This window comes from Quercus lobata, chromosome 9 (genome assembly GCF_001633185.2).
Source record: "Quercus lobata isolate SW786 chromosome 9, ValleyOak3.0 Primary Assembly, whole genome shotgun sequence".
NCBI classification, from domain to species: Eukaryota; Viridiplantae; Streptophyta; class Magnoliopsida; order Fagales; family Fagaceae; genus Quercus; species Quercus lobata.
This window is the reverse complement of record NC_044912.1, coordinates 41,173,906-41,189,201: the sequence shown is the minus strand read 5'-3', so window position 1 is coordinate 41,189,201 and position 15,296 is coordinate 41,173,906. Positions and strand designations below refer to the sequence as shown.

At 33.4% G+C, this 15,296-nt stretch overlaps 2 protein-coding genes and 1 non-coding gene across 4 annotated transcripts; 2 read left to right on the top strand and 1 right to left on the bottom strand.

Annotated features, from left to right (window-relative positions):
* Nucleotides 1–823: 823 nt before the first annotated feature.
* Nucleotides 824–3,682, bottom strand: LOC115959636 (glutathionyl-hydroquinone reductase YqjG). Its single transcript, XM_031078100.1, has 3 exons — nucleotides 2,750–3,682; nucleotides 2,127–2,376; nucleotides 824–1,240 (listed from the first exon to the last, which is right to left on the bottom strand). The coding sequence occupies exons 1-3, from the start codon at nucleotides 3,529–3,531 to the stop codon at nucleotides 1,052–1,054; spliced, it is 1,221 nt and encodes a 406-aa protein (XP_030933960.1). The 5' UTR covers nucleotides 3,532–3,682; the 3' UTR covers nucleotides 824–1,051.
* Nucleotides 3,683–7,085: 3,403 nt separating this feature from the next.
* Nucleotides 7,086–9,121, top strand: LOC115959635 (60S ribosomal protein L23). Of its 2 annotated transcripts, XM_031078098.1 has the most exons (4): nucleotides 7,086–7,196; nucleotides 7,304–7,588; nucleotides 8,587–8,628; nucleotides 8,826–9,121. In XM_031078098.1, exons 1-4 carry the CDS (start codon nucleotides 7,184–7,186, stop codon nucleotides 8,906–8,908), a joined length of 423 nt encoding a protein of 140 aa, XP_030933958.1. In that variant the 5' UTR covers nucleotides 7,086–7,183; the 3' UTR covers nucleotides 8,909–9,121. The 2 variants fall into 2 exon arrangements, with proteins under 2 accessions (XP_030933958.1, XP_030933959.1); XM_031078099.1 differs by lacking the exons at nucleotides 8,587–8,628; nucleotides 8,826–9,121 and adding an exon at nucleotides 7,655–7,710 and having other exon boundaries at nucleotides 7,304–7,609.
* LOC115962384 lies at nucleotides 7,724–7,871 on the top strand. Its single transcript, XR_004085424.1, has one exon. It is a non-coding gene; the product is annotated as a small nucleolar RNA snoR137 (small nucleolar RNA).
* Nucleotides 9,122–15,296: the final 6,175 nt, after the last annotated feature.

The following is a 15,296-nucleotide window of genomic DNA, read 5'->3' as shown; positions in this document are numbered from 1 at the left end:
AAGGGTTTCAAAACGATGGCTCCTAAATGATCTAACATAAGGTCAAAGTAGAGATCCAAGCCATATAACCCTTCAAGCTTTAGAAGAAAAATCTGAGCTTCAGAAGAAAATTCTGTAATTTATGGATAATAGGATTCATAAATGGATAAACGATTTTCCTCATCAATAAAACGAATGGAAAAAATTTGCAAGATTGAGTTTTTTAATCTCAAGAAATATCATTAAACAAGAAGATGAAGCTGATTGTAGTTCTACAAAAGAACCTATAGGCTATTGCTATGAAAATGTAAAAATTCCTATAATCATGGATTCTTGGGAAACCACACAAAAGGAGCCATTACTCACTTAGAATCACAAAGATTGGCAACATGCATAAAAAAATGCTCTTTTTTTTTTAATTATAACTCAACTAGTAAAGTCTCTACTGATTATATAAGAGATCTGGGGTTCAATCTCTGCCTACATCAAAAACTGATTGGTGTCTTAATCAAATGATAAAGAGCTATTATAAGGAACGGATGCTATTGATTGAAACTCTTTCAAAAAAAAAAATTTTAGAGTAATTTTAGGAATGCTATAAATTTTGTTATTATAATAAGCCTTAAAAACTGATGCTTTATTAATCATATAAAAGTAGTCTTCATTTATTATGTTGTTGAAGTCCACCTATCATATTTATTGTCAATTTGTAGTAGATTCAACATTTTCCTCTATTATGTTAGTAATTTAGTATTCAGCACTATCCCCATTAATTGTGACCAATCAGACAATCTAGCAGAGAAGTAGCACTGCCGCGAAGGAGAAACTTTAGACAATGCTACTATATGCAAAAGAGGACATGCTTTATTAAAAATTTATGGTTTTGTGTTTTTTGATATGTACAAAAATGGGGGTTTGAAAAATGAAGGCTACATGGCTGTTGTAGTATGATTTGATGATGGAAAGAATGAAGGTGATACAAGAAATTACGTATAACTGAATACCAACAACATTATAATGAACTCTGTCCGAACTTGGAACTAGCTTCTATGAAACTTGAACCTATGTATATTTACTGAACCTGTACATATTTACTCTCTGTCGACGACAATGATTCTCTGTTATGAGGCCTGGAGAGGGCCTCATGCTCACAACCTGAAGGCATGACAGGTTGAATGCTGCCTGGATTCAGAGGAAAAAGTGTTTTGTAGTAACCATCCATAATTGCTGTAAAATTGCAAGTTGCTGCAACCTTAGGAATCTGACAGGAAATAGACATGCACCACTTAGCATACGGCAGAATTAAGTCATTAACTTCTAAGAGGTAACATACTTTTAATAAATTTTTGGTAGCTTGTATAAACAATGAACTCTTTGTTTTTAAAAAAAAATAAACGCTCCCACATGAGTATGCAAAAACTAGTGTTTGCAAATATGGTAGATGTGCCAGGCTTAGTGAGCAATCAAAGCAATACAAAGTTACAAACCAGATCAGATCATAAATAACTATTGATATATGTTAGCAGATATATATGTAAAAAGAATGCTGTTTACAAGCAAATGACAACTTATGTCTGCAACAAAAGGGATAAATAATGCATGATTTGGTAAAGCACGAATGCTGCTAGTGTGTAAATTTCTACTTGCTTTGTCCATCATTGATACTGAAAGTAGATTGCCATTTTTAGATGGTATGTTAAAGAAATTGTTTACTATATTCTATAACTATATTGACACGAAATGTTGCACAACTATACAACTATTGAGGTGGCATGTTATGGTTGGTGCATAATAAAAATGATGTCAATGATCACATGCAAAAGTGATACTAATTTGTACCAATCACAACTTGCTGCTTTAAGAAATTGTGTTCCTAACATTTATTCTTTCACCATATCACCTCTCCACCTCATAATTCCCAGTAGTTGTTATTCCAGTTTCCAAAGCACTAAGAATCCTCATTTGTCACCAACTTCTAAGCGCGCACACACATAAAAGTTTTTAAAGAAATATTCACATTTTTTTAACCCATCACAGTACCCAATTAGTCAAAGGATTCATACCATCGAACCACAACAGAGCACAATAGCTCTCATTAGCAATATCAACTAACAAGCAAGCAGGCCCTGAGAAAGAGTGAAGAGTACCTGGTAAAGGTCACGCATATAGGCATGAAGATTGGAATACTCAAGTAGCTTCTTCTTGGTGCACTTGAACAGAACGTTATACACAAGATCGAACCGAATCAAAGTGGTAAACAGGCATATATCTGCAAGGGTGAGTGTACCTCCACATAAGTAGCGAGACCTACCCAAGTGATCATCTAACTTGTCCAATGTACTGAACAGTTCACTCACTGCTGTATCATATGCCCCTTGACTTTGAGCAAATCCACATCTGCCAAATGCAATACCAATATCATGGCATTCATATACAAGAGCACTTAAACATCTCATAAGATTCATTCTATTCCTACCACTTTTTTGCTCAATAGGATAGGAATTCAACATATGGGGTTGTTCCAAGATGATTACAAAACAAAAGAACTAGTTGAGCTCACTGGACATATTCCTAGTACAGATTACGTGTCAGTGGCATGCAAGAAGTTCAAAAAATAATCAGAACACAATATTTTACACCATTCACAATTATTGAATGGATGACTTTGAGCAGTGGAAAAAAAAAGTGATGGGTCCATGTAAAAGGCAATATTAAATTACAAATAAAGCCAACATGACCCAAATAATCTAAGATGAATAAAAAAAATTACCTATAAACTCCATTGTTAACATTGGGATAAATTACACGATTCCACTCCTCGATCCTTCCCTTCAATTCCAATGGTGAGAGGTCCAAACCCGGATTACTTGCCAACCCATTTAATCCAGAATTGAAAAATTCAATAATATCATAACTCTCATTGCACACAACTTCTTTATTCTGCACATCCCAAAGCATTGGCACTGTGGTCCTTCCACTGTACCCACCTCTCCTAAGCCCGTAAACCTCTCTCAAATTTTTGCACCCATTTGCACTATCCTTACCCGGGACAAGGATATCCTTGTCCAGGCCAGGGATTGAACTAGACTTAAATTCCCAGGAGCCGTCTTGGCCTGGAGAGGCTATTGAGACAGGAATGGTTTCTTCGAGGCCTTTAAGGTTTCGGACTATGAGGGTCCTGTGGGCCCATGGGCAAGGTAGGGCCACGTAGAGGTGGAGGTTTTGGCGGGAAAACTGGGTAGTTGCCACGTGGCGAAATTTGGAGGTGGGTCTAGAGTAACTGCCGGAGGGATCGGAGGGGGCTAGCTGGGACATCATGAGCTGCCACGTGGAGTGCCATGCTGTACGGACGGTGGAGATTAAGAGGCCAGGAGGGAGAGATGGGCCCCAGAGGAGTTTTGGGAGGGAGGTGAGAAGGGAAGAAGGGTTTGGGGGTTTTGGGGTTTGGTTGTTGTTGTTGTTGAGGGACATTCTAGGGCTGACGTGGCATGGGGTTGTGTGTGTTGGTGGAATAATGGGGAGGTGGGAGATGAGGAGCAAAGAGTTGGGCATGTTTTGAAATTTGATGGATTGATATGATATGGGACTTGTTGGGGGTTCTTCACTTTTGCTGCTTTGTCACCTTAGTTGCAGTGGACTAGTGGAGTGACTAGTGTTTGTTTAGTTGATGACTTGCTGCAACATATTGGAAAAGAAAACAGTGGCAGTGGGAGAGAATTTTTGGTTATTCTCATTTCTAGGCAGCACCTTATATATTTTATTTTCTTAATGTAAAATAAAATTTCTTAGAGGTGACAATTTTTACAATGGTTGAATCAAAATTGTGAATTGTTAAGATTAAATCAAAATGAAATACTTTCCTTACTTTATCCTACCCTATTAGCTTAGGAGTCCTTAGAAAGGGATAGATAGTCTCGTGGCTCAGTTTCGCAAAAACTTCTACAATATCCATAGGAGTGTAGGCATGATCAATCACATTTAGAAAACCGATGGTTGGTGGTGATTCTTAAAAATTAAATAAGTAAAAAGACTCACTCACATGCACATTACCCTAGTGTCACAAATGCACACATGTCACCAAGTTAAAACTCGTAAAGGAATTAGGGGGCAAGTGGGTCTTGCGTTGAAGAGATCAAAATCCGATGTCCATAGCATTTTTGTAATATTTTACATTTTTATTACCATTTTCCTTCTCTCTCTTTCTCTCTCACGCGCGCATTAGGTTGCAGTGCTTGGACAAGTAAGTTGTAATGACCAAACCACTACAACATTGTGAAGCGCCGCAATAACATAGGCTTGACTTGTTGGAGCATCGCGACTTGTGCATCAATCTTGAGAACCATCATGCCTCATGCCACCATTCTCTCTCTCTCTCTCTCTCTCTCTCTCTCTCTCTCTCTCTCGGAAAAACCTCTCAATTGGATATGGGTTTTTTGTCCTTGATGTTTGATTTGGAGTATTAGGTTGTTCTGGTTAATTTAGTGTTATTTCTTTTAATTTTTATTTTAAATAAGCAGTTGTGGGTTAGGGATATGTAGAAAACAAACATTAAAAAATATTATTAAACAAGTTTTAAAGGCTAGAAAATACTAAAAAAACGTTTTTGATAACAATTTCTCAAGACACTTAAAAAACAAAACGCAAAACTGAAAGCACATACCAAATAGACTCTTTAACTTTCTGTTGCTAAAGGATTTGTACCAAAAGGAGGGAATGAAATGAAAAGAATAATTTTAAAATATTTATTCATTTTCTTGTTTGAGAGTTTTAATTGAGGGAATTGAAAACTCATTCTCTTATTTAGGAGTTTAAGTGAGAGAGAATTAAATGGGTAAAGGGAATACTCATTTCTCTCATTTTCCTTTAAAAGCTCAAATTTCCATTCTCTTCAAAATTGGGAGGAATGGAAGGGAATGAATTAAGTTTAATGAATTTTTCATTAGGAGGAATGGAAGAAAATGAATTAATTTCAATGAATTTTTCATTAAAACTCTTAAAGACTCCTATACATTCAGCATTTTAGCTTTTAATTTTAAAATAGGAATATAACTATAATAGTAATATTGTTATTAAATAATTTCATTCCATTCATTCTATATAATTCTCAAACAAGGTTATTTACATTCCATTTCTTTATTTTAAAAAATTAAAACAAGATTAATTTTATTAAATTAATTTATTTTCCATTACTTTGCATAACTCAAATACATTCCATTCCTTTATGATTCACTCATTCCATTCTTTTACGAACTTCTAAGCGAAGGCTAAGTTTTGCTAATTTTCAAAAATAAATAGATAAATGATACTACATAAGTGTCCGTTTGATAATAGTTTTTTGTTGAAAGTAATATAGATAAAGTCACTAAAGCTAAATTTTTTTTTTTTTAAAAAAAGGGCAAAAACATTCGATCTATTTATTTTAAAACATTAAAACATTACTTCTAGTCAATTAATTTATTTTCCATTACTTTACATAACTCAAATTCTATCCATTCCTTTATAATTCACTCATTCCATTCTTTTATGAGATTCTAAGTGAAGACAAAGTTTTGCTAATTTTCATAAATAAATAAATAAATGGTACTACATAAGTGTACATTTGAGAATAATTTTTTGCTAAAAGTACTATAGATAAAATTATTAAAGCTAAAAAAAATAAAAATGACAAATTACAACTTACTCACTTGTGATTTGATCGAAATTTAAGTGGTCTACCTATAGTTTGAAATTTGACATTATACCTACTTGAGGTTTGATAGAAATTTACGTTGCCCACTTGGGGATTAAAATCTCATGATGCAAGTATTCCATTAGATTATTTTTGATCTTATATTTTTATGTTTTTTGAGAAGAGAGACATAAAAGTGAATAAAAATTACATATTTAGCAATGTTTTTAACTGAGGTGAATTATGAAACTCTAACTGAGCAAATCTCATATGCGTAAAATGTCAAATTTCAAACCATAGATAAATAACTTAAATTTCGACTAAGGCTGTGTTTGGTTCATGTAAAATATTTTCTGGAAAATAAATATTTTCCAGAAATGCTATTTTCGGGAAAGGAAAATATTTTAAAGTGTTTGGTTGCATTTCAAAAAATGTTTTGAAAAATATTTTCTGGTGTTTGGTTGTATTCTTGAAAATACCATATAAAACACATTTTCTACTTGTTGCTCACATTTTCTCACATTTTCTCAGCTGCCAAACAAATATATAATAATATCATTCCTCAATACAGAAACACAAAAGAAACAAAACCCAGAAAAAAAATTCATCAAATTTGGTCATTCCTCAATACAGAAACACAAAAGAAACAAAACCTAGAAAAAAAATTCATCAAATCAAATCATTCCTCAATACAGAAACACAAAAGAAACAAAACCCAGAAAAAAAAATTCATCAAATCCGGTCAAATTGAGAGAAGAAGGAAGAGAGAGAGGCGACTGGGTTCGATCTAGAGGCGAGATTGTGCAGTGGAGACGAAGGCGAGATCGCGTGGCGGAGGCGAGATCGAGCGACGTTGGAGTCGATTTTTGCTTGATCGGCGCGGTGCTGCGATGGACGAGATCGGTGCGATCTAGTGTGATCGACGAGACCAGTGGAGGGTGGGTCGTCGGACTGGAGCTCGGTTTGTGGTCGACGAACTGGAGCTCAGTCTGAGGAGTGATCTGGGCTCTCTCTCTCTCTCTCTCTCTCTCTTTGCGCGTGAGTCTGGAAATGATTTGAAGTGAAAATTTTGACTGAAACCAATTTCCGGGTCAAACCAATTAAAACACACGGTCAACTGAAAATATTTTCCGGAAAATTTATTTTCCATGCGCAACCAAACACCCGCATTTACGGAAAAACATTTTCAGAAGTGATTTGAAACCAAAACAAACACAGCCTAAACAACAAATGGGTCGGTTGTAATTTGTTCAAAATAAAATTAGAAGACTCGTATCGGACCTGTAAAAAAAGAGACAACAAACTGACTTATTATCAAGATCCAAACACACAAAAGTTTGTGCGGATCTTTTCATTCAAAAAAAAAAAACCAAACCCATAAGAGTGTGGTTTTTAAGTAGAACAGGCTAGAACACATATCCAAACACCCCCGCTAAGCCAACCCAAACCCTAGTAGCCGTCAGACACGCCTCTCCCATATATAACCACCTTATTCTCCCAAAACACACACACAGAACGAGACACAGGCGATCAACCATGTCGAAGCGAGGTAACAATCATCTCACTCTTCTCATTTCTGATTTTCCATCACTTTCTCACCAACCAAACACCATTCCCTCACTCCCTATCTAAAACCCATATGAAAAATCAATGCAGGTAGGGGAGGATCGGCCGGGAACAAGTTCAGGATGTCACTGGGTCTTCCCGTGGCAGCAACTGTGAACTGCGCAGACAACACTGGTGCTAAGAATCTCTACATCATATCCGTCAAAGGGATCAAAGGTAGGCTCAATCGCTTGCCTTCAGCTTGCGTTGGTGACATGGTCATGGCCACTGTCAAGAAAGGCAAGCCTGATTTGCGTAAGAAGGTTCTTCCTGCTGTCATTGTTCGCCAGCGCAAACCTTGGCGCCGAAAGGACGGTGTTTTCATGTACTTCGAAGGTATTAATGATATCATGTTTGGTTTTTGTTGTTATTATTATTATTTTTTTTTTTATATATACCCAGGTTTCTTATTTGACAACAAGAGAGTTTACGAGTTGAACTAACTGGAACCCATGATTGGTTTTTATTGTTGTTGCTTCTAGGCTTGTTAAAATGAGTGGCCAAATAAATTGTTGGTCATTTGTTGTTTGTTAGAAGCATAAATTGATAGTTATGTGCCAGCATTTAACAGCATGATGTTCATCTCTTTGCATTGTGTTACCTGTCTTCTGGTAAATCTGATTTCTAATTGAAGGCCTCTACGGCCTTGATTTTAGAGTGTATATTTTTTTTATCTTCATCCATTTTGTGAGATCTAGACTTTATGAATTCCACATTAGGTGTTCAGATATTGTTGCAATCAGGGGAAAAAAAGTAATTCTAAATTCTATAGAGCTTCATTTGGCCCATTATCTACAAAGGGAGGTTTAACAATAAGTCTAGGGACACACCCAACTATGTTTTATGTGCCAAGTTGTGAAGGACGTGTCCATAGCATTGTTGTTAATCTAAATACAAAAGAGCTAGGCGAATGACCTTTAGTTCAATTGGCAATCTTATCAAATACCAAAGAAAAAGGATGTTCCAACAACTGAAAGGCTTGAGTTGGTTTTGAACCGTGTATTCCTGATGCTGGATTCAATGGTGAGGCTATTGTATGATTCAGGTTTCAGTGCTACATTTTTTATGTAGCCCTGCATTTCTGTATTGCCAAGCCGGGGCAATTTAAACTATTGCCTGGGAAACTTGATTAGGATCATAATGGGTTCCTAATCTACTAATATTGATCTATGTTAGGCTAGGTTTTGTTGGTTGCTATTGTCGATTACTGTTAGAAAGGCCTTTGCTATGGACATTTCTTTTTTACTTCAGTTCGTACATACTAAATTCATATTTGTGTACTTTTTACACACATGAACCTTCAGTTACTGAGTTTTAGTTTGCTGTTCTTTCAGATAATGCTGGTGTCATTGTGAACCCCAAGGGAGAAATGAAAGGTATTACCATCTCTGATATGTGATTATATAACATGTTGTATTCTGAAGTGCTGTATGCAAACCATTAAATTATTCATTCAATATTTCAGAAACATAAGAATCATACGGATTTTTGTCACTTCTTGTAGTTCTAGTTTTTGTTAACATTTTATGGAGCAATTGATTATAATATGAATTGGTGGTTGTGGTTATTGCAGGTTCTGCTATCACCGGTCCAATTGGGAAAGAATGTGCTGATCTGTGGCCAAGAATTGCCAGTGCTGCCAATGCTATTGTCTAAAAGTGAATTCTGTGCTCTTGGTGGTTGTAGGATTCTAATTTGGTATTTGGGAGTTTTGCCTAGCTTATATAATCATTTCCTTGTTTTATGGACATGTGATGAGATAGTTTGTCTTTTCTCATAATGAGAGCTGTTAGTGTTATTGCACTATTTCTATTTATGCAAATTTTTCATGGTGGTGCTAATTTAATTATATCATTTGCCTTTAGTTAAGCAAGTTGTGAATGCCATATTCTTTTGATTGTGCTGGACAGAAGCAGCTGATTTTGCCTTATGGTTTGACTAACTAAGCTGTGAATGGCTTCAGTTGTATGAATGTGGTCAAGGAAGGTCATTCAGAGTTTCTTCAGGACCCGATTTATATTCTCATCAACATGGCCAATTGTGGCACAGATTTGTTTTATAGTCTCATAATGCATCCAGACCTATTTTATATCCTTTTAGTGCATAAAGTTTGGAAGAGTTGCATGGATGTTCTCTCAATTCGAATCTAGATTCGAAGTCTCCTCCCGCCTTGGACAAAGGAGGGGGGAATTACATAAAGATTGTTAATGGAAATGGTTTGTAATTGTCAGTTAAATTGTAATGAATTTCCAAACCATCTTCGTTAATCTATTGTGGTGGAATTGTTGATAAAACTTTTTATTGTTTCATGGAAAATTATTAGATGTTCTTGGGTACCATGACGTGATATTGTCGTGCCATTCACAAGTTGCTATTCTCTCGCTATTATGCTGGAGTATTGAATGGTTATTTGTGACTCACTTGGGTTAATCACTTGAATTTACGGCAATCAATTTAATGACTTGAATTTACGGTAATCAATTTCTCATTCTAAGCCACTTTAACAATCAATACACTAAAATATCTACTACGTCAAAGCTTTCATATTGTCTTTTTTCAAACACTCAGTAATCACCTAGTTGAACAAGGACCATATCTAAGTGATTAGTGGCTTCACGTAAGGCTATTGAAGGAAGATTGTTTTGGTTGAGGAAGGAGAAGAAGTGATTTGGGAGAATAAATCCAGATACCTTTTTTCTCTTTCGGTTGGAAAATGATGTTAGAAGCTGTGTTGTTTAAACTTTAAAGAGTTTAGAGATGGTAAAAATTTTCCGGCTTGCTCCACTCAGCACATTATTTTGTGGCCCTAAGAGCACCCACACTAGATGTGGGATATGTGCCAAATGCTAAATATTTGGCATATATCCCACACCAAACCCAATTTTAGCCCATTTAGTAGATGTGGGATATTGTTTTTTTTTTTTTTGCAACATTGAACAGTACAGTGGCAAATTTGCCACGGTACGGAAGATATGTGGTATATTATTTGTTATTTGTTTATTGTGTTAATGAGTAGTAAATATTATTTTAATGTGTAGTAAATATTATTTTAATGTATAGAATTGAATTATAAAACATCTGATAAATGGAATGTTGTAAAATGATGTAGTCAAATAATAAAGTAGACATTTGATGTGATAAAATGACATAATTTTTAGAACATCTGCTACGGATGCTCTAAAGAGGAGATAATTTGGCACGTTATAATTAATTTTTTAAAACACTTTTTTTAGCACTTCAATATTATATTATCATATTCTAAGCACATTTTTTTAAAACTTTTTTATCACCACCTCCCCCTTATTTCTATCTCATTAAACCACCTAATAGGAATAACAAAATACCTCCATATTGTGCCTCACCCTGACTTACTTTGCTTGGATTTTTTCCATACAAAAAATGGGATGGGACACCCATGATTTAATTCTTATATCATCTTGTTATTCCTGTTTAATGTTATTTATTATCAAATCTTAAATGGAGTAAGTCGATTCTTTTGTTAAAGTTAGAGACAAAAATGATGAAAACTAATTGTTGACTAATTTTGTCAATCGATATAAGAATAAAGAGATTAAATTGAATTTTAGTGAAAAAAAATAAGAAACTATTGATATTCATGAGACTTTTGGTTGAGATAAAAATAAGCAACAATGCTACAATCACGGTAAATTTCGCAATTTTTCTCCACAACTTATCTAGTAAAGTGTTACCATTGACACACCACCTTAAAAAATGTTGTAAAATTTATTTTGAGATTTAATTATTTATTTTTGAGATGAATTTGCCGTGAGATTAGGGGCTGTTTGGTACGTGTGTTTAAATAATAATTTTTAATTTTTTTTGAAAATACGTATAAATAAAAAATTGTATAAAAATACATTTAATCTATATCATATTATATATAATAAAAGTTGGGCTTAGATGTTGTGGTTGCGCCAAGTGGCAGCACTAAACTGAAGAAATTTTGTTAGATTTTTAGATTTTAAAAAGAAAAAATGGATATAATTTTTTTTCTTATCTTCTTCTTCTAAAATTTTTAAGTTGATAAAAATATTAATTTAATTACAAACCAAACTCTTTTCTTCATCTATTTCTTCTTAATTTGATTAAAATCCAATATCTTCATCTTTATCTAATCCTTTTTTCTTTTTCTTTTTTCATTTAAATTACTACACCTATTGCTACACGTAAAATATTTTTAAAAAAAAGTGATATTTAATTGAGTTAATGGGATTATTTTTCACACCTCATTAAGTTGAATCCAAGAGAAATTGAGTTAAACTAAAACTCTAAGTCCACTAAATGGATATAATTTTTTTTTCTTATCTTCTTCTCCTATTATTTCTAAGTTGATAAAAATCTTAATTTAACTACAATCCAAATTCTTTTCTTTATCTCTATTTCTTTTTAATTTGATTACAATCCAAAATCTTCATCTTCATCTATTCTTTTTTCTTTTTCTTTTTTTTCATTTAAATTACTACACCTATTGCTACACGTATATATAAATAAATAACTAAAACAACAACATGATATTTAATTTTATTTTTTACACCTCCACCAATTAAGTTTGAATCGAAGAGAAATTGAGTTAAACTAAAACTGTACTAAGTCTACTTTACTCTACTATTTAAGAATGCTAAAATCAATCAATAAAAATTCAAAATTAAGTGAACAAGAATTGTAGAAGGAAGGATCTGACGGCTTTTTCCATGAGAATAGCTATATTTTTTCTTCTATCCTTTTTGCACAACTTTAGCACATCATCAGAGAATACATCTCTAATTCTGAGGTATGGATAGTGAGATTTTCTTTGGTAGTTCACTCCCAGTTCCTTTGTTTAATAGTTCCCCATCTTTAATACCTATTTTCCATCTTATATCTGGTTTTCTAATTTTGGTTCAGGAGCGAAGTGTGGATCCAACTGATTTAATTTCATTCCTATTAGAGCTTAGCTTTCATGTCACCGATGAGGTATTAGATATACCTTGATATTCCTTTATATATATATATATATATATAATTACAATTTTACTACTAATAGCTTTTAGAAATTTAAAACTTATCATAATTTTTAAAAATATTTTTACTATTTTTTTATTAGATTTGATTATATTATAAAAATTTATATGTAATTTTTTTATTAAGCCGTGCATCGCACGGGCATAATACTAGTATATATAAAAAACTGAAGCCTCTGCTAGCTCCACAATTTTTCACATCATCTTTTTTTTTTAAAAAAATTCTTTTTAACGATTTATTATATTAGAATTTATTAATTTAGAACCCCAACCCAATCAACTCCCCCTTCAGCCTTCACGTCACCTCCTCCTTCTTCTTCTTCTTCTTTTTTTTTTTTTTTTTTTTTTTTTTTTTTTAATTATTTATTATTAAATTATAACGATTTATTATATTAGAATTTATTAATTTAGAACCCCACCCCAATCAACTCTCCTTCAGCCTTCACGTCACCTTCTTCTTCTTCTTTTTTTTATTTTTATTTTTTTAAAATTCTTTTTAATAATTTATTATTATATTAGAATTTATTAATTTAGAACCCTAATACAAGTATAGTAGTATACAACTCCCTTCGGTCTTCACGTCTAAAACAACCTCTCTGTTTCCTAATATACGCTGGCACCCAAAACTCAGATCCTCCTGCTGCCGCCGCCACCATGGATCACCGCCACTGCATCGATTTCTTTTTGCCTTTCCATCGTCGTTCAATCCAGCCCATCATATTCTAGGTCGGCAAATTATTTTGAGGTAATTAAAACATGTTTTTTACTTTGCGTAATTTCTATATATTGCTCTCTCTCTATCCGCTTCAATTGTTCATGGAATTTTGTTAGTTTGTGGCTGTGGGTTGCTTTGAATTTAAGTTTTTTTTTTTTTTTTCATGGAATTTTGTTGGTTTGTGGCTGTGGGTTGCTTTGGATTTAAGTTTTTTTGTTTTTTTTTTTTTTTCTTTGCAGATTTCCACGTTTTCTTCTTCTTCCTTTGTTGTCAAAACTATGGCAAAGAAGAATCATGAAATTTTTGTTATTAGATTTTTATTTTTCCTTTTTTTTTGTATGCAATTTTTATTGGATTTTTGTTTTTTTGGGATTCTTCTATTTGGTTTTAATTCTGGGTTTGTTTTAGTTGATATATAGTGTTTTTCTCATCTTCATTTTACATTGGTTTGGATTTTCTTTTTCCCTTTTTTTTTTGGTTATGCAATTTTTATTGGATTTTTGGTTTCCTAGGATTCTTCTATTTGATTTCAATTATGGGTTTGTTTTGGTTTGATATATACTGTTATTGTCATCTTCATTTACATTGGTTTTCCCTTTTTATAAATTATTATAATCTTTGGGTCTTCATATATGATAGCCTATGGAATGTTATGTTGGGGTTGCCGCTATTTTGGATTCCGTGGGAATTTTTTTTGAAGGTTGGGGTTGGTTAGTATAGTTGCTTGAGATTGTTGAACATGTGTTTGATAGAATGCTCAGGTGTTTGTTCTCAGATTCATTTGTAATATGCCTTTTATTCTCTGTTTAAAAGAATTCAACTACAAGAAATTACAAAAGGTTATGGTTTGATATATAGAGTTATTGTCGTCTTCATTTACATTGGTTTTCCCTTTTTATAAATTATTATAATATATGGGTTGTCTTATATGATAGCCTACGAAGTGTTATGTTGGGGCTGTCACTATTTTGGATTCTGTGGGAATCTTTTTTGAAGATTGGGGTTGGTTAGTATAGTTGTTTAAGAGTTATATAACTCAGGTATATATGATTATGCAAGATGGGCATGGTATTAGATATTATAAATTTGAGGGAGAGATTCAGAAAGAGGCTTGAGAGAGACTTAACAAATAGCAAGCTTTAATGAATAATGGGTTCTCTCCATGGTTGAGGGCTGAGATAGGGGTGTCAAATGTATAACCATACACAATAATAATTGGGCTTCAACATTGTATCCTTTGCAAAGAAAGCATAATAGTTACTATGAAATTGTAGTTACTGCTCCTAAACCGCTAGATCTGACTTGAGTTCTAGAACTTGTATTTTATTTAGATTATTGTACAATGTTACTTATGGTTTGTGGTTTATCAAATTGTTTCTCATTTTATATGCATATAAATCTATCAACAGTTGTTTGCTATATGCATGGTATGTTTGATTAAATGCCTCAAAAAGATTGTATTATGTGACACAAATGAGGCAAATTTTGGTTTTCTTTAAAGATTGTTGACATAATTATTGTTCTTTTTTTGACTGATTTGAGTTGCAATATAATATTAACTTTGTGCTAGCATATTTTAGTTGCTATGACAACATGGTCTTTAGAAATCAGCTATCTTTAACGTTTTCATTGTCCCCTTCCCATTGCTTGCATTTCATTTGAACTGACATGCTATGGTTTTTGAAAGTTTTTGAGCACTATGCTTAGTCCTAAGATTGGCCTTAAGTTGAGGTTTTGTATTAGTTGCCTTGAGCTTCCCTTAAGTCTCAAGGGACTGCTTTTCTACTTCTATACTTTTTTACTTAATGCATAATGGGTTCTCTCCATGATTGCCTCTTTTGAATGTTTGAGTTTCATAAATTGTGCTTCACTTGGGAGAAAAAAAGTTTTTTGTTTAGTACTTAATGGTTGTTTGCCTTATACATGTTCATAATATTTTGTTATGGTACAAATTTATTCTGTCTTATTTTGAACTGTTAAGTTGGGTAAAACAAAATGGGCATGCCATGGAGATGGAGGTTGGCTATTATGGTCAAATCAAAACCAAAGGCATGTGGAAGAAACTTTGAAGTTAGTAGTGGATTTGGTGCAAACAACCTATACACTTGCTATGGAACATATGGAAGCTTAGAGAAATAATCAGTCTAGATAGCCTGTTGAAGAGTGTACATGGCCTCCTATAGGTTCATGTTACAAGGTAAATTTTACCATCAAGAAATTGCAAAACAATAGATGGTGTGGCTTGAAGGTACAATGATAGTGGAAGTCAATGTATAGGAGCTTTATGTGCAAGAATAGTAGAAGGAAA